At 35.4% G+C, this 24,030-nt stretch overlaps 1 protein-coding gene across 1 annotated transcript in view; it reads right to left on the reverse strand.

Annotated features, from left to right (window-relative positions):
• Positions 1-1,428: 1,428 nt before the first annotated feature.
• Positions 1,429-24,030, reverse strand: part of LOC136040204 (COP9 signalosome complex subunit 3-like) — a 254,721-nt gene continuing 232,119 nt past the window's right edge. Inside the window, exon 8 of the mRNA XM_065724362.1 lies at positions 1,429-1,671. Within this exon, the coding sequence (XP_065580434.1) occupies positions 1,504-1,671 (168 nt within the window). The 3' untranslated portion in view covers positions 1,429-1,503. The remainder of the gene's footprint in view (positions 1,672-24,030) is intronic.

The following is a 24,030-nucleotide window of genomic DNA, read 5'->3' on the forward strand; positions in this document are numbered from 1 at the left end:
ATATTCAAATGAAAGGTAAGACGTACCTTATTTGCTAGTAATCGTTATCGAGTCCCTCGCATGCTATGGAAGCCTTTTAAGACATTTATTTTTTCCCTTAGAAAGTTATTATCATCCAAGAGAAAACTGTATTCTTGACTTCAGCTAGGTATGAAGTACAATCATGACAGTTATTTATCTATCTATTGAGGGTTTGTCCACTTTCAAAGATGAAGTACACCAGATGGCCCACACTGACCATGGCAGTGCCGCTAGATAGTCGGCACAGCAGAGTTATTGCCGTCCAGCGAAGAATAAAACAAGGCTTCGTCTTCAGCCTGGTTTTGATTGACAGTTAGGGTTGCCACACCTTGCGATTTATCAGTATTTCCAGTGACTTTTATTGCCTAAACCAAAAAATCACCAAAGCAGCCCATAAATCACTAGATTATTGAAGAAAAACACTAATTCAACCACAAGCTCACTAGAATTTTTTTTTTCACCGGGTGGCAATCCTGTCAACATTGCCTTCGAGCTGTTACAACGCATATACCTCTTGATTTTATCAAACCTCATATCGAGGCCGGCTCACGTTATGCTGACGAGATGCCAATAATTTCTGACGATGTTCCAGCATTAATAGAAATAATAATAGCGATATTAAAAAAAAGAAATAAAAAATATAAGCCTTTCCGAACTGAAGAGAAGTCTTTCTTTGGCGTAATTTTATAAAAGCATGAAATAATGAAATCAATTCTATAAGAGATGAAATGATAAAAGTAAAAAAATAAAAGATTAACAAGAAATAAAGAAAAGAAAGAAGACCCTATCTTTGAGCCTTGATCTGAAATGCCCTGTTCTAGTTGGCCCTGATCTTTTTTTTTTTTTTTTTTTTTTTTTTTTTTTTTTTTTTTTTTTTTTTTTTTTTTTTTTTTTTTAAGGATTTTATACAAAAATATTTTGATGTTATCAATTAAGAATCTGAGAGTCACTTAGAGACCCCCCCCACCCTTCTTCACCCAAGAATTTCGTACTTATACACATAAAGGTACTTCAAAAATTCAATTAAAATTCAATATATTCAGAGGAATGTGTATCAGCGAACATTTTTTATTTTTGAACACTGACTTACAATGAATATTTTCAACAAAATAATGATTGGTCAGTGGGTTTAATTTTGAAAGTGAACATACAGTAATTTAATTAGTATAACTGACACATCCTGTTCCATAGGGTTCTCATCAATGGCCTTTTTTTTACAGGATTTTTTTAAAACATAAATAAGATTTGAGATTAACTAAGAATATTAGAATCCCTAAAGGTCATCCAGATCACCAAAGTCAGCAACGGCCCATCTAGGATTGTTTAAACATTTGGAGCACATATTTTCCAAGGAAATTTAAAAAACTATGAAGGAAACACATTCAGAAGAAATACCTATGGCAAAAATTTAGTTCATTTCAAATTTATTTCACAAAAAAACTGTGACAATGCAATATAGGACAACTCACGAAATACAAGAAATCAGAATCCCCCATCTTTAAGGCTTGGGGTAGCAGATGCACCCTGCCCAATAGGGTCTTCGTCAATTGGATTACCACCTGCAATTGCTCTCTTGATGTAAACTGGATTGAGGATAATGTCCAGCTCCATTGATCGTAGCCTCCGATCTAGGGCCATAAGAGAATCGATCTAGAAAAGAAAACAAAAAATGGGTTAGCAATTTTTCGGAATTAAAAGGATGGTTATTCTATGACAGAGATCTTTTTACCACCTACTTAGCCAGTAAGTTGGTATTATTACGTACAAAAAAAACAGTTCAACAGGGACGAACCCTTTTATCTGACAGCGAAACAGCAAAAAAACTTCCTGGATAATTCGGTCCCATATACAAATAATAATAATTTATTTATAACTCACAAAATACATAAAATTGTGGAGTAAATACAAAAAAAAAACAAGGAAAAAAACAATCATAAACATACGATTCTGCAACATAAAAAAATAACTCAATTCATAAAATGGCAAAAGAGGGTCAAAAACACCAATTATTTGTTGAGTTTTAAGAAATATATCTGCAGATAATTGTTTCAGTCGTGAGGGCGCATCAATGATGTGGCCGTATTCAGCAGATAAACTTTTATCTGCATAAACTTTTATCCAGTTTATCTGCTGAAGACGACCACTGTTTATGTGACTGAATTATCCAGAAATTTTGTTGTTGTTTCGCTTTCAAATATAAGTATTTGTCCTTATTGAATTGTTTTTTTGTACGTCATGGAAAGGCAGTGTGGTCTTTGAAAATATCTTCGTTGTATTATTACGTAATTTTTGCAATTTCAGAGAGGAGGTTAAACTAAGAACCTTTCACCTTCCGGTAAAACCTTACCGATGTAGTGTTTCCTACATAGTTCAAAATAGCACCTCCATGAAGAAATGCCATTTAACTCCTGTTAAATGGCAAAATAATGTTAAATAAACAAAAACACATAAGCAACTTATTAAACAGATAAAACTCGATAAATGAGCATAAAAATTGTTTATATTTTAAAATAGTAAAGATGTTTAGTTAAAACTCTAATAGCACTCCTTCTTTCATTTTATAAATCAGACCTGTTTACTTCACAGTTTTTGTAAAAAATTGATTTTATTTTAAGCATTGCGCTTTGCTAATTACAAAAAGCACATGTAGCATTTTCCTTTAAATGAAGCCATAAACAGCTCTCTATGATTTTCTGGTGACCCATTAGCTGCAGTTGCTTGAAGTCAAATTACTTGAAGTTGGCAAATATCGATGTCCACGATGCACCAGCGTTAGCTGCTGATTGCACCAGCTGGAAAAGGTGGACATCACTCTCTACGTTTAGCCACGCCCGGCAGGAGACATAAGTCAAGTAAGTCATTAATTTCTGAACGTTTTTGAATCAATGCATGTTTTGATTTTGGCTCTCCGCAGAGGAATAATTAAAACGAAATTTGCAATTTTTTTTTTTTGCTCAATGGCTTTGTCATAATTTTGATCGAATGATTTTGAGAAAAGAAGAGCGGGGAGGAAGCCTAGTTGCCCTCCAATTTTTTGGTTAATTAAAAAGGCAACTAGAACTTTTAATTTTTTACGAATCTTTTTATTAGTAAAAGATACACGTAACTTATAAATTAGCTAACGTAAATAATTTTTTATTTTCATGGTTTTATTACACATATGAGAGGGTTCGCCCCCTCGTCACACACTAAATCTTAAATTTTGTCCGAATTCATTAAGAATGACCCTGAATCACAAAAGCCGTAGAATAAATAGTTGACATTACTAAAAATACTTTAGGGTAAAGAGCGAGGTATTAGGAGGAGGTGAGCCCCTCATATGGGTAATAATTTCTGTTCGTTTTAAGTTTTAATGCTGCTCCTTACTTCCAGCTGAAAAAACTTTTTCATATTTATTTTTTCATTGTTTTTTTCTTAAATAATGCTAGTAAATCCTGCGCTCCCTTCATGGAAATTTTTTCCCCCCATGACAAATTCCTCGATGGAAAGTTCCCCCAGTATATCTCCCTCTTTCTCAACCCCTTCCCCAACCAAAAAATCCTCCTGAAAACGCCTGTATACTTCCCAATAACCATTAGGCTACTATATGTAAGCACTGGTCAAAGTTTGTAACTTGTAGCCCCTCCCACGGGGACTGTGGAGGAGTAAGTCGTCTCCAAAGACATAGTTATAAGGTTTTTCGACTACTCTGAATAAAATGGCTATCTCAGAATTTTGATCCGTTGACTTTGGGAAAATAATTAGCGTGGGAGGGGGCCTAGGTGCCCTCCAATTTTTTTGGTCGCTTAAAAAGGGCACTAGAACTTTTCATTTCCGTTAGAATGAGCCTTCTCGCAACATTCTAGGACAACTAGGTCGATACGATCACCCCTGAAAAAAAAAAAAAAAAAAAAAAAAAAAAAAAAAAAAAAAAAAAAAAAAAAAAAAAAAAAAAAAAAAAAAAAAACACGCATCCGTGATCAGCCTTCTGGCAAAAAATACAAAATTCCACATTTTTGTAGATATGAGCTTGAAACTTCTACAGTAGGGTTATCTGATACGCTGAATCTGATGGTGTAATTTTCGTTAAGATTCTATGACTTTTAGGGGGTGTTTCCCAATATTTTATAAAATAACGCAAATTTTCTCAGGCTCGTAACTTTTGATGCGTAAGACTAAACTTGATGAAACTTATATATTTAAAATCAGCATTAAAATGCGATTCTTTTGATGTAGCTATTAGTATCAAATATCCATTTTTTAGAGTTTTGGTTTGTATTGAGCCAGGTCGCTCCTTACTACAGTTCGTTACCACGAACCGTTTGATTAGCTGAAGAAAAAAGACGAAAAAAGATCCTCCTGAAAAGGTCTGTACACTTCCAAATAACCATTACTGTGTGTAAACGCTGGTCAAAGTTTGTGACTTGCAGCCCCTCCCCTGGGGACTGTGGGGAAGTAAGTCAGCCCCAAAGACATAGTTATTATGTTTTTCGACTATGCTGAACAAAATGGCTATCTCAAAGTTTTGATTCGTTGACTTTTCGTAAAAATGAGCGTGGGAGGGGGCCTAAGTGCCCTCCAATTTTCCTATCACTTAAAAAGGACACTAGAACTTTTAATTTCCGTTAAAATGAGCCCTCTTGCGACATTCTAGGGCCCTTGGTCGATACGATCACCCCTGAGGGAAAAAAAAGCAATAAACAAACAAACAAATAAACACGCACCCGTGATCGGTCTTCTCGCAAAAAATACTAAGTTCCACATTTTTGTAGGTAAAAGCTTGAAACTTCTACAATAGGGTTCTCTGATACGCTGAATGTAATGGTGTGATGTTCGTTAAGATCATATAACTTTTAGGGGGTGTTTCCCCCTATTTTCCAAAACAAGGCACATTTTCTCAGGCCCGTAACTTTTGATGAGTAAGTTAAATTTGATGGAACTTATATATTTAAAATCAGCATTAAAATGCGATTCTTTTGATGTAGCTATTGGTATCAAAATTCCATTTTTTTAGAGTTTTGGTTTCTATTGAGCCAGGTCGCTCCTTACTACAGTTCGTTACCACGAACTGTTTGATTAGCTGAAGAAAAAAGACGAAAAAAGATTATCCTGAAAAGGTCTGTACACTTCCAAATAACCATTACTGTGTGTAAAAGTTGGTCAAAGTTTGTGACTTGCAGCCCCTCCCCTGGGGACTGTGGGGAAGTAAGTCAGCCTCAAAGACATAGTTATTATGTTTTTCGACTATGCTGAACAAAATGGCTATCTCAAAATTTTGATTCGTTGACTTTTGGTAAAAATGAGCGTGGGAGGGGGCCTAAGTGCCCTCCAATTTTCCTGTCATTTAAAAAGGGCACTAGAACTTTTAATTTCCTTTAAAATGAGCCCTCTTGCGACATTCTAGGGCCCTTGGTCGATACAATCACCCCTGAGGGAAAAAAAAACAAAAAACAAACAAACAAATAAACACGCACCCGTGATCGGTCTTCTGGCAAAAAAAATACTAAGTTCCACATTTTTGTAGATAAAAGCTTGAAACTTCTACAATAGGGTTCTCTGATACGCTGAATGTAATGGTGTGATTTTCGTTAAGATCATATAAATCAGCATAAAAATCCGATTCTTTTGATTTAGCTATTAGTATCAAAATTCCGTTTTTTAGATTTTCGTTTACTATTGAGCCGGGTCGCTACTTACTACAGTTCGTTACCACGAACTGTTTGATTAGTATTTTTTTTTCGAGTCTCCACTCCTTAAAATAAACGTGTCTGCACGTGTCTGCATTTAATCCTGAATATTCCGGAATAATCACGATTCGAGTCTCCTTGGAAATTGATCGGTCGACCAAAGACCTCTGAAAATCAGTTAATGTCAAAGTTCAGTAAAAAAAATCTTCTTGAAGAAGATGTATAAATTAGTTTTTTTTTTTTTTTTTTTATTATCAGCTTAGACTTTCATACAGATTACAGATACACTAATCAGAAGGAGTTTGAAGTTTTGGTTGTTTTACTGGTTTGCGGCTTAAAATTTCCAAGAGGAGAATCGATTAAGTTTAAAATATGCGGGGCCATTTCTCTCCCCCGAAATTGCATTTCTTGAAGGAACAATGGGTTAACTTACAAAAATACACTGCAGACACAAATACTACTACTACTACTACTACTAATAACTCACTGCAGCACCAAGCCGCCTGAGGCCAACACAGCTACGCACGCTCCTCCTTCAACCTAATCTATTTAAAGCCTCCCTCTTTACACCCTCCCAGGAAGTTCCCATTTCCTTTAAATCTTTATTTATGACATCCTCCCAACCCAGACAAGGACGACCTGCTTTCCGTGTAGCCCCAGACGGTTGGCCAAAAAGGACAATCTTCGGTAATCTGTCATCCTTCATCCGTAGAACGTGGCCTAGCCATCTCAACCTTTCTTTCATTATAGCTCAGAAAGCGGGATTGAACCACACTTTTAGTACAACCTACTGTTTGAAATACGGTCAGTCAGCCGGGTACCCAGAACAATCCGTAGGCAATTTCTCTGGAAAACATCTAGTAAATTTTCATCTGCTTTTCGGAGTGCCCATGCTTCAGAGCCATATTTGACCACTGTCATCACTATTGCTTCCAATATTCTAATCTTGGTTTGTAGGCTTATCTTTCTATTCTTCCAAACTTTTTTTTAACTGTGAAAAAACACCCTGAGCTTTAGCTATTCTACTTTTAACATCTTCACTGCTCCCACCATCTTTACTAATAATACTACCAAGGTAACTGAAGCTCCCAACCTGATCAATCTTAGTTACCTAATGTCACCTGTTCATCTTCACTTATTCCTAGCCTTAATGACTTAGACTTCTTAACATTAATTTTCAAGCCTATTTTTGCACCCTGAACTCGTAAAACCTCTAAAAATTCATTCATTTTGCTCACACTTTCATCTAATATGCTTAAATCATCAGCATAATCTAAGTCCAGGAGCGTTCTTCCTCCCCATTTGATTCCATGGTCTCCAATTGCCTTTCCTGTGCTCCTTAAGACGAAGTCCATCAAAATGATCCATATAAAGGGGGATAGAACACAACCCTGCTTAACTCCTGATTTAATACAAAACCAGTTGCTAACCTCATTTCCTACCTTAACCGCAGCAGTATTATTCTCGTACATAGCGCAAATCACTTTAATGTATTTTTCTGGTAAACCATATAACGATAAGACCTTTGTTAACGCTGTTCTATCAACAGAATCGAAAGCTTGCTCATAATCGATAAAACTAAGGACCAAAGGTGTTTGACAACGAAGGGACTTCTCAATTATTAACCTTAGAGTGAAAACATGGTCGACACATCCTCTACCTTTTCTAAAACCGCATTGTTCTTCCCTTAAAACTTTGTCTACAGCATGTCTCAGTCTAAAAAGTATCATATTACTCAGTAATTTGCTACCTACAGAGACCAGATTAATGCCTCGATAATTACGACACTCACTCTTGTCACCTTTCTTATACAGTGGTTTAATTAAGGTTTTCCTAAAATCATTGGGTACTTCCCCTTTTTCAAAAATCATGTTCATAATCTTCAGTAGCTTATTCCTAACCTCAGAGCCACCATATTTAAGGAACTCATTAATCATACTATCAGCACCTGGGGCCTTATTATTTTTTAATCCTTCTAGTACTGTCGCTAATTCTTCCTCACTAAACAAATCTTCCTTCACATCCAAGGTATCACAAACATTTTCATAGAAAACGGTCGAAGTTTGGTTCAAAAAATATTAAAGACCCTTGTATATATTTCCTTTTTATATCTTTAGGGGGCTTTTATATATTAGGGGCTTTTCATAGTCCCTTATATATATATATATATATATATATATATATATATATATATATATATATCCTATTTACATCTGCCTGTACGGGAAGATAAAAAAAGGAAAACAAAACATAATCCATTTTGCCATGATTATTCTGTCTTCTTTGGTCATTAAATCATTTACAGCCAAATTGCGAAACTCGTCCAGTGAATTATAAAAATGTATTAATATAGTAAAAATATGATATATATAAATAAGAACATGTTAGGAATTACACTAGACACGGAACGATCGATCCTTGAGTGGACTTGAAGATAAGACAATTTTATTTATTATACAGCAAAAAAGGGGCTACCTATAAAAAATTTTTTGACCAAAAATTCTCATTTTTTTATCACTTAAAAATTCAACAAGAAAAACTAAACAGGCATAGCTTGAATTTTACCTTTTTTACAGGTTTATGACTTCAAATTTCAAACAGGAGAGCAGTTTTAAAAATGCCAGGTTAAATCTCTCTCCCGAAATTGCATTCCTTTAAGGAACAACGGGATGGCTTATTATGGAAGTACGAAAGTACGTCACAGACATAAACCTGTGGATTTGAAGCAAACTTTTGTACCACGGAACTAAAGGAAAGCAATCTCTCTTTTTCTGTCATATATAAATGTTGCTGATCTAATTGCATCTCTCTTAGAGTCGATTAAGCAATTCTAACTAGTTTCAGTATCCAAAATAGTCATCTATAATCAGTATTCAAATACTCATCAATAGTAACGTCATCTATTTCTTTGTCAACGAAGTTTGGCACCTACCCGTTTCAAAGATTTCAGAATTTTAAGAGGTTTTTACGGTATATATTAAGCTAAGCCTAAACACCATTAGGAAGGCTTATTTTTCGATGTAGTTGAATATTTGCAAAATTATTTGTTATAATTTTCATAACATCTCGATATGCAAGTATTCAAACGCAAGCACATTCGGAAAATATAACAATTATATGGAAAATTATACAAAGATCTAGTTGGAAAACGTAAATGCAGTGAAGGCGTTCCATACAATCCGACTAATCTAAATTTGATGCATATTATAAATTAAGAATTTCATTATTATAATGTTTTATTTAGAAGAGCCCATAGAAAAGAGTGTCATCCATTGTAATATGTAGAACCTATCAGACATGGCATGACATGTGAAACAGTAAATAAATTCCCGAAACAAATTTTATTACATACAAGGTGATACCCGTAGCACACATTTACACCCCTAAGCGTATATATCATGGCTTCTTGCCAATTCGGTGCTGCCTGTATTGCCAAACTTACTTCTTTTTTTTTTCGACACCGGCCAGTATTTTTTTTTCTAGTGGTGTTGTGTTCTTGTTTCATTTTTTTCTGAGGGCAGAAAAAATGCCCGTTTTTTTCACTTTTTTGATAAGCATCTTCAAATTTTTGTTTACTACTCGGTAAAAATTCTACTGAATCTGCTCTAGAATGGATAAAACTGTACAAACTTCGTTCTGGATGTTCATCACCTGCCCAACAGAAGAAAATATTGAAAAAAATAAAAGGGTTGCCGCTAAGTGTATTCTTCTGGCTCTGACTGACATAGCAAAAAGACCGCCAAAACAAGTCGTGCTTCGAACTACCAGCTTAATAAACATTGTTTCTGTCAAAGGTCATTTCTGATGATGAGACATGATGCTATGGGTAAGAACGAGAAACCAAACAACAGCCAAGCTAATAGACGAGGAAGAGGTCACCATCACCCCATCAAAAAAAATCCTCAAAATAATGTTGGTTTGCTTTTTTGATGAAAAGGGTACTCGTAATCTGTTCCTCCAGGAATGAAACCTTTTATTTTGAAATGAGGAAAAGGTGGAATAACAGTGTTAGTTAAAAAGACCAGATTTGTGGCTCAGACAGGAGATTGGCTCTTCCACCGTGACCATGCACTTGCGCACATAGCCATTCTGTTCGCCAATTTTTTGGATAAGAATGACACGGTCCCGATGGTCACACGCCTTACTCGCCTAACCTGTATCCGTGTGACTTTTCTTATTTCCAAGAATGAACAGAGGAAAAAAAGGATATCGGTTTGACAATATTAAATGGTTAGGAAAAATGAAGAAAATAGCTATCAGCCTTTTCTCAGATGACTGTAAAACTTGTCGAACACTAGATGCACCCCTGGAACAACAGGTTTATTTATAACAAAGAGTATTTTGAAGAAAATAGGGTTGTTTTGTAAAAAGTTTGGAAGTACTGGTTCAAAACAATAGTTACGGTTTTTTTTGGCAGGGTCGTATCCAGAATTTTAATTTGGGAGGGGAGTATGAAAGAACCACGAAATGCCACAAAGATTTGTTCATATGTATTTTGTTACTTTTTTCACGAGCCTGACAAAAATTTACAGGGCGAGGAGGTTCTCGCCAAGTAGCCCACCTCCCCTCCCTGGACTTGACCTTGCTTATCAGTGCCCATTGGTGTTTAAACCTTTTTTCTACCCATAAGCTCCTTTCTCAAAGAGAGGAAACGAGTCGATAAGCAAAATCGCTTGCTCTTCGGACCTGATATTTAAAAAAAAGATCTTTCTGGTCATGTCAATAATAGCAAGCACCGTCTTAATAGGTTGAGTGCTTTACTTTAATTAGAAAATAGCGCTAATAACAATAAATTTGACACAATTCTACTTTTCTTATTTATTTTTGTATTAAAATAATATCCGGGTGCAATTTTGGAATTGCTATTGCTTCGGAGGAGAGATAAGCGTGGTCTCCTTTAAATAATTTTTAGTGACTTCGAAAGACAAACATCATGCTTAATGAAAAGAAAAGAAAAAAGAAACACGAAGAACAAAAGAAACGAAAGGACAAAGAGTGAACCATAAATTTCTATTAGAAAAGCATATTTCTTTCTATCCACCAACAGAAAAGAATAAGAAAAAGGGACTATTACATTAGACAAGAATGTTGATAATAACAGTATAAGCTTTCACAAGATGAGATATATAAATTAATGTCGAAATAAAGGAAATTATGAACTATTTTTCAAAGTTATTGTTTCCAGATCCAAAAGCAATTTGTAATGATGTTAACAAAGGGGATTTACATAAAGTCTATGCATAGAAAGTGCTGTGTAATCTTCAAACATTTCTAAGTCATCTTTTTTTGAAGGGCGTGGAAATTGTTTCCTTATTTGCAATACGCTTTGTAACTCAATGGATTCATATAAAATAAATAAAAAGGAAAGCAGATCATCTCTTTTCTTGAAAATTTACAGTGTCAGCAAGGAAGAGGGACACCCCTTATATTTAAGGCCCCCTTTAATCCGACGGACCTTCCTCTCATCGCTTTCACAATATTTCGGGTAACAATAATATTTGGGGCAATAATAGGGAAAGAGGTCCAATTTGCTTTGAAGTGCCGAAAAGCTATTTTTCACGTCACAGTCTTCCCATTTTTCAAGGGATAACGCATTCTATAACTATTAAAAACAAGTATCTACGTCGTGACCTCCTCTCCCCCTTCATTTTTTTAGATAGGATAACGTTTGTTGGAATAACCTACAAATCGTTCAGGGTTGATAACAGTCATGCATTTTTTAAATACTCGAAGAAGTGCATTTTTTAAATTCCCTTCTTGATAGCTTTTATATTTTTGTCTAAACGATTCAGAAGAACTGGCGGATCCAGGTTTCTTCAACAACTATTCAACAATGACTTTCTAAGTGATGATCCCCCCTCCTCAGCTACAATCAAAAGTATGCTACTGCACAATGGCGGATCCAGGGTGGACCCCATCCCCCGATGTTTTCTGGCGCTCGCTTTTCTTGTTTTTTTTCCTGTTTTTCACTCTTTTTCAAATAAATTTGTCAATTTGGTCAATTATTGCCACCCATGTCACATTTCTCTCCCCAAAAATTTTTACTCTGGATCCGTGCCTGCTACATCAGTCTTTACCGCTATATGATTAAACGTGATGTGTAGTTCTGATACAAGCAGAAAAAACATACTTTTGCATTTCACATTCGGCACACCTCCAAACAAAAACACTGCAGGTAGTAATTACAAAAATCACCTCCAAACCTCATTTCTGGTCTTTAGAACTAAAATCCAGCCTTTTTTAAATATTTGACATAAATGAATAATTTATTAGACAAAATCTCCTTTCCATTTATAATTAAAATGAAATAAAATTATAGTAACAGGTAAAACTTTTAATTAAGACAGTGAAAAATTTCACTGCCTTAATTAAAAGTTTTAGCGTTTATTATGTTTTCATTTCATTTTTAATTACGTATTCTGAATTTATTTAATTACCTACTCTTGCAATGTCTTTTTTAATGTGGTTTAAAAATAAAAAATAAAAGAAATCTGTTGTTGGAATTGGAATTGGATAGAAAGTAGTTTCATATAAAATATCTTCATTTTTTTCAGAAAAAGTACCCTTGAAAGCTTCGTGGTAACGAACTGTAGTAAGGAGCGACCCGGTTCAATAGTAACCAAAACTAAAAAAATGGAATTTTGATACCAACAGCTACATTAAAAGAATCGCATTTAAATGCTGATTTCAAATATATAAGTTTCATCACGTTAGTCTTACTCATCAAAAGTTACGAGCCTGAGAAAATTAACGTTTTTTTAGGAAATAGGGCAAAACACCCCCTAAAAGTCATAGGATCTTAAAAAATCACACCATCAGATTCAGCGTATCAGAGAAACCTACTGTAGAAGTTTCAAGCTCCTATCTACAAAAATGTGGAATTTTGTATTTTTTGCCAGAAGGCAGATCACGGATGCGTTTTTATTTGTTTGTTAGTTTTTTTGTTGTTTTTTTTTCCAGGGGTGAGCGTATCGACCCAGTTGTCCTAGGATATTGCGACAGGGCTCATTCTAACGTAAATGAAAAGTTCTAGTGCCCTTTTTAAATGAACAAAAAATTGGAGGGCACCTAGGCCCCCTCCCACGCTAATTATTTTCCCAAAGTAAACGGATAAAAATTCTGAGATAACCATTTTATTCAGCAAAGTCGCAAAACCTTATAACTATGTCTTTGTGGACGACTTACTCCCCCACAGTCCCCGTGGGAGGGGCAACAAGTTACAAACTTTGACCAGTGCTTACATATAGTAATGGTTATTGGGAAGTGTACATGCGTTTTCAGGAGTTTTTTTTGGTTGGGGGGAGGGGTTGAGAAGAGGGGGATATACTGGGGGAACTTTCCATCGAGGAATTTGTCATGGGGGAAGAAAATCTCCATGAAGGGAGCACAGGATTTACTAGCATTATTAAAATTAAAACAATGAAAAAATAAATATGAAAAAGTTTTTTCAGCTGGAAGTAAGGAGCAGCATTAAAACCAAAGAGACAGACATTATTACCCATATGAGGGGTTCACGTTCTCCTAATACCTCGTTCTTTACGCTAAAGTATTTTTAGTAATTTCAACTATTTATTCAACGGCTTTTGTGATTCAGTGGTCATTCTTAATGAATTGGGACAAAATTTAAGCTTTAGTGTAAAGAGCGTAGTACTAACGAGGGGGCGAACCACCTGACATACGTAATAAAAACATGAGAATACAAAAGTTCTTTACGTAAGCTAATTTATATATTACGTAAATCTTTTACTAATAAAAAGAATCGTAAAAAAGTTAAAAGGTCTAGTTGCCTTTTTAATAAACCAAAAAATCAGAGGGCAACTAGGCTTCCTCTCCCGCTCTTTTTTCTCAAAATCATTCGATCAAAATTATGAGAAAGCCATTTAGTCAAAAAAAAAAAAAAAAAAAAAAAAAAAAAAATACAAATTTCATTTTAATTATTCCTCTGCGGAGAGCCAAAATCAAAACATGCATTGATTCAAAAACGTTCAGAAATTAAATGAAAAAAAAACAAGTTTTTTTAACTGAAAGTAAGGAGCGACATTAAAACTTAAAACGAACAGAAATTACTTCGTATGTGAAAGGGGCTGCTTCCTCATCAACACCCCGCTCTTTACGCTAAAGTTTTTTAGTGTTTTAAAAAGAAGAGTTGAGAGAAAGAGTCAAACTTTAGCGTAAAGAGCGGGGCGTAGATGAGGAAGCAGCCCCTTTCATATACGAAGTAATTTCTGTTCGTTTTAAGTTTTAATGTCACTCCTTACTTTCAGTTAAAAAAAACTTGTTTTTTCGTTTAATAAAAGAAAAAACGAATTTTGATGAATGACATGGTACTCTTTTTCATTTTAGCGTCACACTTGCATTTAAAAAGCAGGAAATTAAAATTGCAAGAAATTAGTATATAGAGTTTGCACCAACACTAATTTATGTCCCACTGTTCTCTGCTGATAATACATGTTCTTAAGTTTTGTCAGATTCCTCCCACAGATAAAAGAACGACTGTTCCAAATTTTCATTAAGTCAATTTCATCGTCAAGAAATTTATGCTTCAAAGTTGAACAATGTTCAACTCGAGAAATTACGAACGGCGAACATCGGTGCTGTAGTTGTGCTTAACTTATTTTTACCGACAGATCTACCTGTGATCAAGCAGTTCGTGGTAACAAACTGTAAGTAGGGAGCGATGCGGCCTAGTAATAACTAAACATTCTAAGAAACAGAGTCTTGATAATAATAGATACATCAAAAGAATCGAACTTTGGTGCTTATTCTAATTATAATTAAAAACAAATTTTTTGAAAGAGGGGAAAGATCCCAAAATAGCAAGTGATCTTAATGAAAATCAGCCTCTTAGATTCAGCATACTAGAGAGCCCCACTGTAGAGGTTTCAAGCTCCTATGTACAAAAATATGGAATTTCGCATTTTTCCACACGAAGAAATATCAAGGATGAGTGTTATATATATATATATATATATATATATATATATATATATATATATATATATATATATATATATATATATATATATATATATATATATATATATTGAATTGAATTTATGTATAACCCTTTATAATACACATGAAAAACGGAGTATAATGTAAATAAAAGACAAGAGGAAAAAGAAAAAGAAAATGACCTAAAAAACTACAAATATATATATATATATATATATATATATATATATATATATATATATATATATATATATATATATATATATATATATATATATGTATATATATATACATATATATATATATATATATATATATATATATATATATATATATATATATATATATATATATATATATATATATATATATATATATATATATATATATATATTTTACGGGTGATCATATTGAACCAGTGATCATAGAAAATTGGGAGAGGGCTCATTTGATCGGAAATCAAAAGTTCTAGGCCTTTTAAAGGACCAACAATATCGGAGGGTAGCTAGCCCCTCTCTCACGATCATTTTGTCTCCCAAACCACGCGATCAAAATTTTTAGATAGCCATTTTGTTCAGCATAGCCGAAAAATTCTAAGTACTAGGTCTTTGAGGATGACTTAACTCCCCACAGTCCCTGGGGGAAGGGCTGCAAATTACGAACTTTGTCCATTGTTTATATACAGTTTTGGGTTACTGGGAAGTATACAGCCTGTCTCAAGAGGGATTTTCCTGGTGGAGAGGAATTACGTGGGAGGATCTTTCCATGGAAGAATTTTCTTTGGAAAGGGAGCGGGATCTCCTAACACTATTTCAAATACAATCAGAAATGAAATAAAAATACAAGTTTTTCAACTGAAAATAAGGACCAACACTAAAACTTTAAACGAAACAGAAATTGTTACGTATACGAGGGGGTTCGCCTCCTCGTCAAAACCTCGCACTTTACGCTGATGTTTCTATTAGTACTTTTAGAAGAGCTATTTATTCTAATGAAACGGCTTTTGTGATTCGGGAATCATTCTTAAAGAATTAGGGTAACATTCAAATTTTAGCGTAAACAGCGAGGAATTGACGAGGCGGCGACCCCTCTAATATGCTTATTAGTTTCTGTGTTTTAAGTTTTAGTGTTGCTCGGTAGTTTAATTTGAAAAACAAACTTATTTTTCTTATTTAATGTGGCACAGGCATTATGTTTCTGAGCCGTATAAAGCCACCATTAATCGTGATTCTTTAAAAAGTTGAAAACAAATGATAAAGCTATACTGAACATTAAAACATGCTCTAACCTAACCTTATCTGTAATGATAATCAAACAGTTCGTGGTTACGAACTGTAGTAAGGAGCGACCCGGCTCAGTAGCAACCGAAACTCTAAAAAATGGAATTTTGATACCAATAGTTACATCAAAAGAATTGTATTTTAATGCTGATTTTAAATATATAAGTTTCATCAAGATCAGTTATACCAATCAAAAGTTACGAGCCTGAGAAAATTTGCCGCATTTTAGAAAATAGGGGGAACACCCCCTAAAAGTAATACAATGGGGCTTTTCCTCCTCAACGCCCCGCTCTTTACACTAAAGTTTCTTACTGTTTTAATACAGAGTTAAGAGAAAGAGTCAAACTTTAGCGTAAAGAGCGGGGCGTTGAGGAGGAAAAGCCCCTTTCATATACGGAGTAATTTCTGTTCGTTTTAAGTTTTAATGTTGCTCCTTACTTTCATTTTAAGAACTTTTTTTTATTTAATCTAAGATAAAGCAAGTTTCATTTTTGAAAAAGAAATGAGGAAAGTCAAGTAACAGGCTCTTATGTAAAAACTTTTAGAGGTTTTACGAGTTCAGGGTACAAGAGTACGTTAGAAAATCAACGTTAAGAAGACTAAATCGCTAACGCTAGGAATAAGTGAAGATGAAAAGGTGACGTTGGGTAACGAAAAGATTAATCAGGAGAACAGCTTCCCTTACATTGGTAAATATCAAATAGTTGTTGATAACGGACTGTAGTAAGGAGCGATCCGGCTCAACAGTAATCAAAACGCTAAAAAGCAGAATTTTGATACTAATAGATACATCAAAAGAATCGGATATTTATGCTGATTTTAAATATATAATTTTAATCAAATTTAGTCTTATCCATCAAAAGTTACGAGCCTGAGAAAATTTGCCTTATTTTGGAAAATAGGGGGAAACACCCCTTAAACGTCTTAATAAAATTGGAATGCAACTAGGCCTCCTACCCCACCCTTTTTTTCTAAAAATCTCAAAAACTATTAGAAAGCCATTTAGCCACAAAAAAAATTAATACGCATATTTGGTTTTAATCATTCATGTGCGGAGAGCCAAAATCAAAATATATATTAATTTAAAAACACTTCAGAAATTAAGTAAGAAAAACGTGTTTTTTCAACTGAAAGTAAGGTGCGACATTAAAACTTAAAACGAACAGAAATTACTAATTATATGAAAGGGGTTGTTCCCTCCTAAACGCCCCGCTCTTTAAGCTAAAGATTTTCTGTTGTTTTAAAAAGTAGAGTTTTTATATTTTAAGTTTTAATGTCGCTCCTTACTTTCAGTTGAAAAAACTTGTTTTTTATTTAATTATTAGTAAAGACAACGGAAGCAGTGAAGACGTTAAAAGAAGAATAGCCAAGCGCAAGGTTTTTTTTTCACAGTAGAAAAAAGTCTGGAAGAATAGGAAGATAAGTCTGCAAAACAAGATTAGAATAATGGAAGCTATAATGAATACAGTGGTCAAATGTGGTTTTGAAGCATGGGCAATCCGAAAAGCGGATGAAGATTTGCTAAATGTTTTTCAGAGAAATTGCCTACAGATTGTTCTGTTTACCCCGCTGACTGACCGAATTTCAAACAGTAGACTGTACAAAAAGTGTAGTTCAATCCAGTTTTCTAGGGGTATAATGAGAGAAAGGTTGAGATGGCTTGCGCACGTTCTACGGATGAAGAATGACAGATCGCCGAAGATTATCCTTTTCGGCCAACCGTCAAAGGCTAAACGGAAAACAGGTCGTCCACAGTTGGGATGGGAGGTTGTCATAAATAAAGATTAAAGGGAACGGAAACTTCCTGGGAGTGTGTAAAGAGGGAGGCTTTGAATAGACGGGGATGAAAGAGGAGCGTACATACCTGTGTTGGCCTCAGGTGGCTTGATGCTGCGGCGAGTTATTAGCAGTAGTAGTATGTCAAAAACACATTGAAATAAATTTGAATACATCAAAATTAGTAAATAAATTTCATTAGATTAAAAAATCTGATGTTCAAGAACATCAATAAGAATTTAGAAGAATGCAAAAAGGCAAGATATCGAAAATAATCGCAATAGTCTTACAATTAACAATTAACTTACGCCAAGGCCCTATCCAGAAGGAGAGGGGGTTAGGAGCCACCCTCCCAAAAATGTTTGTCTGACTCGTTAAAAACGTAACAAAACTGGATATAAACTAACTTTTGATGCGCTTTTGAGTATTTTTTGTGTAAACACTCCCGCCAAAAAAATCCTTGTGTAAAACCCCCCTGAAAAAAATCCGTGTGTAAAAACCCCCTGACAAAAAAAAACCTGTATACGGTCCTGACTTACACAGTTAAGAAGTGCATTAACATAGGCGTACTTATAGGTAGAAATGTTTCCAAAAGCGGAAAATGGGTTAAGAAGATCTAATGTTGTGATGCGTATTTGCGATTCAAAACACAAGTTGTCATAATCATGGTTACATTGATTGCAGGGGTGCACGAAAATGTTTGTATCTGATTTGTAAAACTTAATGTTACTCATAAAACCGGTAAACTGAATATAACCGGTCAAACCGGTTAAACCATATAACCGATTAACCTTTAAACCAATATAACCGGTTAAACCATAAAACCGGTTATATTGAATATTATGGTGTTGCAGACTTACCAAAATTTGGAACTCGGTTTTGACTTTCGCAAAATTCGTCTCTTGGAGTCATCTTGTAGAATAGTGCTAAATTACGACATACCCCAATCATTGGATGCCTTCTTGAAGGGAAGTCATTATTTAGAAAATTCCAACATTACACACAGATTTTCAAATAGAAAACGGTTAAAGAAATTCTGATGTTGTGACATGTTGTTGCAATTCAAAAAGAAAATCTATCACACCCCGGTTACAACACATTTTACTGTTTTTCCCTCTTGAAAGGGAAGTATTCTACGCTTACTTGGGTCCATTCAACTGAAAAGCCTGCCAAAAGAACGGGAATACAGATGACAAGTCCCAATGTTATAGCTCTTTAAAACATTTCCGTTACCTTCAATTGATTTTTGGATAGCTCCCTGAAAGCGAAGCTCGGAAAGAAGGCAAATAGCATAAAACAAGACAAAAAGAAATATTACTTTCCTGTAATTCAGCCATAAAAATTTGGCTTTCATTTTATTCCTTTAAGCCTGTACAGAATCTTTGTAAACCAATCAGATTAGTACTTAAAAAGGGTTAATTGATAGTTCTTACCATAAAACCTCTGCAATAGCATAAATTTAGATTTTAAGCTACGTTATGTACTCTTACGTTGTATATTTTGTAACATAAGCAACGTAGCATAACGCAAGCAGTGTCAAGTAGACTCGAGCTCTATATAAAGTTTTACGTTACTTAAGTTTATAATACGCTGCGGAACACAGTGGGAGAACGGGATGGATGGGAAGGAGAACAGGACAGTGGGAGATTGGGAAGGGGAGTTTTATTTCAACATAAATGCCTGTTTTATTATGAAAGCCTAATTCTAGTTCATTTCTCACTTTCAATAATTTTTTTTTAAATAAGTGATGTTAGACTTAGTTAACTATTACATTAAAAAAGAGAGCTCATTTCAACTGAAACAAAGGAGCAACATTAATCATTCAAATGAACAGAAATTATTTCATATATAAGGAGGGGACTGCCCCTTCCTCATCCTTCCCTCATTACGCTATTTCTATCTATTTTAAGTTTTAATAATTCTCCTTACATTCTGTTGATTTTTTTTTATTTCATTTCTAATCGTTCTTCAAATCATGCCAGGAAATTCCTCTCCCCCGTGTACAATTTGCCCAGAAACTTCCCTCCAACAGAAAATTTCCCCTGTGGAAAATTCCCTCCGCAAATTCACAATAAAAAACACAATGTACAAACACTGGGCAGATTACCTAACTTAGAGTCCTTTCCGAGGGGTTGTAGGGGTAATATCATCCCCAATGGCATAATTATGTTTTTTTTCATGCTTTGAAAAAACCCATAATTCCATTTGCTCACACTGAATCAAATGGTTAAGTCAATATGTCGACCGAATGTCTCTGGTAAAAACAGGCACAGGAGAGAGCTTGTTGCCCTCCAATCTTTTGGTCACTTAAAACTGGCATTAGGACTCTTGATTTCAGTCCGAATGAGCCTTCTACCGATTTTCTAGGAACACTAGTTCGATACGATCACTCCTGGAAAAAACCTACATCCGTGATCTCTTTGTTGAGAAAAACTACAGGATTTCACATTTTTGTAGATAGAAGCTTGAAATCTCTGCAGTAGAGTTATCTGATATGCTGAAACAGACGGTGTGATTTTTATGAAGATCACTTGACTTTTATGGTGTTTTCCCCATTTTTTAAAAATAAAGTAAATATCAGGATCGAAGCTTTTGATAGATAACATTTCACTTAACGAATTTTAAATATTTGGAATAAACAGAAAAAATAATTCTTTTGATGTGTTAGTTGTAACCAATGTTACACTAGTTAGAGGTTCGATTACTATTGGGCCGAGTCAATCCTTGATTACAGTTGGTTACTACGAACTGTTTAATACAGGAATATGCAAGCTTATTTTGTTTTATTAAGGAATTGTTCCTTCCCGCTCCAACCAACCTGAACTTGATATGAACTTGCTAAAGTAACAAGTTTTCATCACTCCTCAACTTGGTTGGACAGAGTAGGAATCATTCCTTAATACAACAAGAAAAGTTTGTATATTCATTTTTTGTTAACTAAAGTTAACACCATTCCTTAATAAAACGTGGAAGTAATCAACTGGAATTTCCCAATAGAACATGCCTTCAGTTGTATTATGCCTCCAATTGCCTTCAATTGTATCTCGCATTAGGTTCTTCAGATTTAAGAGACTGCAGAAGGAACGGGAATACTAAATATAAATCCGATTTTATAGCTCTTTAAAAACTTGTCCATTGCAGTCAGATAACTAAATATCTCCCTCAGCAGAAGCTACACAAAAAGTGAGACTGTATAAACGAAGAGAAAGAAAAAAGTTTATTTCCTTAAACTCCGCAAGAATAAGTGTGCTTCCTCTGATTGGTTAACTTCAGTGATAAATTTCTGTTATGTCATTCATGTTATTCGTTAAGCATGTAAACTTATCCTGAACGACAAATCAATGCAAATATAGCAAAAAAGCTGTAACAAGGTAAATATTTTGATCAAAATGGGCAGTCCTCTAGCTTCCTCCCTAGCTGCGGCGTCCAGGGCTACTGAAACTATTGCCCCACCCCTACCCCTGGTCTCTAGGCAAAGCCTTCCAAACAGGCTCAGACAGAGAATCTACACAGGTTGTGTCCCTAGACAGAATCTCAAGTCTCTATTACGGTACTGCTTTTAAAAGGACACAAGACAAATAAGGTACATTTTAAGGACTTTTCAGGAAGTCAAATCCTGTGAGCTAAAAGCTGTTTCCCCTTGGTGGAAATGGTCTGATAGAGCCATAATTAAGACACAGCCTAACTCAAATCTGCAAGTTCGAAGCTGGACCTGTAATCGCTAATAAAAGAATACAAATAAAACAAGAGCTAAGAGCTCATATGGCACTTGTGACAAGGCAAGAAGAGCTAAGAGCCAAGAGCTCATATGGTATGAGCTCTAACAAAATTCTAAGAATCAATAGATTGATTTAAAAGGAAAATCTGAGGCTTAATGTCGGTCAGGATTTAAAATAAGAGCTCTGAGTCACGATGTCCTTCTAAATATAAAAAATTCATTAAGATCCGATCACCCACTCGTAAGTTATAAATACATCATTTTTTCTAATTTTTCCTCTCCCTTTAGCCCCCCAGATGGTCGAATCTGGGAAAACGACTTTATCAAGTCAATTTGTGCAGGTCCCTGACACGCCTACCAATTTTCATCGTCCTAGCACGTCTTGTCACCCTTTCGTAAGTTACAAATACCTCATTTTTCCAAATTACCCCCCCCCCCTCCAACTCCACCAAAGAGAACAGATACGGTCCAGTTATGTCAGTCACGTATCTTAGATAGGTTTTTATTCTTCCCATCCAATTTCATCCTGATCTCTCTGATTTAAGTATTTTCTAAGATTTCTGGTCCCCCCCCAAACTGCAACCCCCCAATGACGCTGGATCCGGTTGAGATTTAAAATAATAGATCTGAGTTACGAGGTCCTTCTAAATATGAAGCTTCATGAAGATCCGATCACTCCTTCGTAAGTTAAATATACGTCATTTTTTCTAATTTTTCAGAATTACCCCCCCCCCCAATAGAGCGGATCCGTTCCAATTATTTAAATCACAAATATAAGACTTCTGTTTATTTTTACGACCAAGTTTCACCCCGATCCCTCCAATCTAACCGTTTTCCATGATTTTAGGTTCCGCCCTCCCCCCAAACACCCCTCAATATCACCAGATCCGGTCGGGATTTATAGTAAGAGCTTTGAGACACGATATCCTTCTAAATATCAAATTTCATTAAGATCCGATCACCCACTCGTAAGTTATAAATACCTCATTTTTTCTAATTTTTCCTCTCCCTTTAGCCCCCCAGACGGTCGACTCTGGGAAAAAGACTTTTTCAAGTCAATTTGTGCAGGTCCCTGACACACCTACCAATTTTCATCGTCCTAGCTCGTCCAGAAGCACCAAACTCGCCTAATCACTGAACGCCTCCCCCCCCAATTCCCCCAAAGAGAGCGAATCAAGTACGGTTACGTCAATCACGTATCAAGGACAGTTGCTTATTCTATCCACCAAGCTTCCTCCCGATTCCTCCACTCCAAGTGCTTTCCAATATTTCCCCCACCAACTCCCCCCAATGTCAAAAGATCTGGTCGGGATTTGAAATAAGAGCTCTGAGACATGAATTCCTTCTAAATATCAAATTTCATTAAGATCCGGTCACCTATTCGTAAGATAAAAATACCCCAATTTTCACGTTTTCCAAGAGTTGCGGTTTCCCCCTCCAACCTCCCCCCCCCCCAATGTCACAGGATCTGGTCGGAATTTAAAATTAGAACTTTAAAGCACAAGATCCTTCTAAATATCAAATTTCACTAAGATATGGTCACCCTTTCGTAAGTTACAAATACCTCATTTTTCCAAATTACCCCCCCCCCCCCAACTCCACCAAAGAGAGCAGATCCGGTCCGGTTATGTCAGTCACATATCTTAGACAGGTTTTAATTATTCCCATCCAGTTTCATCCTGATCTCACCGCTTTAAGTATTTTTTAAGAGTTCCGGTCCCCCCAACTGCCCCCCCCCCCCAATTAAGCTGGGACCGGTTGAGATTTAAAATAAGAGATCTGAGTTACGAGGTCCTTCTAAATATGAAGTTTCATGAAGATCCGATCACTCCTTCGTAAGTTAAAGTTTCATCATTAATTTCAAGTTTTATCCCGATCCCTCCACTCTAAGTGTTTTCCATGATTTTAGGTTTCCCCCTCCCAGCTCCACCCAATGTCACCAGATCCAGTCGGGATTTAAAATAACAGCTCTGAGACAGGAAAACCTTCCAAACATTAAATTTCATTAAGATCTGACCAACCGTTCGTAAGTTAAAAATACTACGTTTTTTCTATTTTTTCCGAATTAACGGCCCCTCACTCCCCCCCCCCCCCCAGATGGTCAAATCGGGAAAAAGACTATTTCTAATTTAATCTGGTCCGGTCCCTGATACGCCTGCGAAATTGCATTGTCCTAGCTTACCTGGAAGTGGCTAAAGTAGCAAAACCGGGACCGACAGACAGACAGACCGACAGAATTTGCGATTGCTATATTTCACTTGATTAATACCAAGTGCCATAAAAACCATTGTTTTCGCGTGTTGACCACCTTCCCTAGGGAAGATCCCCTAGCTAGGCCTGTAAGGGTTCAGTCTACTTTCACATATATTTTTACCGCATATAGTTGTCAGTCCCAGATTTTGGCATGAGAAAAAAAAAAAAATAAAAGCAAGACATCTAATTTTTGAATTATCTCTGTCCAAAAAATGACGCCAGTTTCAGTGCTAGAATAGTAAGTCCAAAATGCAATTACCCCGAATTTTAATAATCTTCATAATTAATAAAGTTGTTTTCTCTACGGTTTACCTCTGTTTACACCTTCAGAATATATGTGGGGGTTGGTATTAAAAACTTG

The sequence above is a fragment of the Artemia franciscana genome, chromosome 20 (genome assembly GCF_032884065.1).
Source record: "Artemia franciscana chromosome 20, ASM3288406v1, whole genome shotgun sequence".
Classification (NCBI taxonomy): domain Eukaryota; kingdom Metazoa; phylum Arthropoda; class Branchiopoda; order Anostraca; family Artemiidae; genus Artemia; species Artemia franciscana.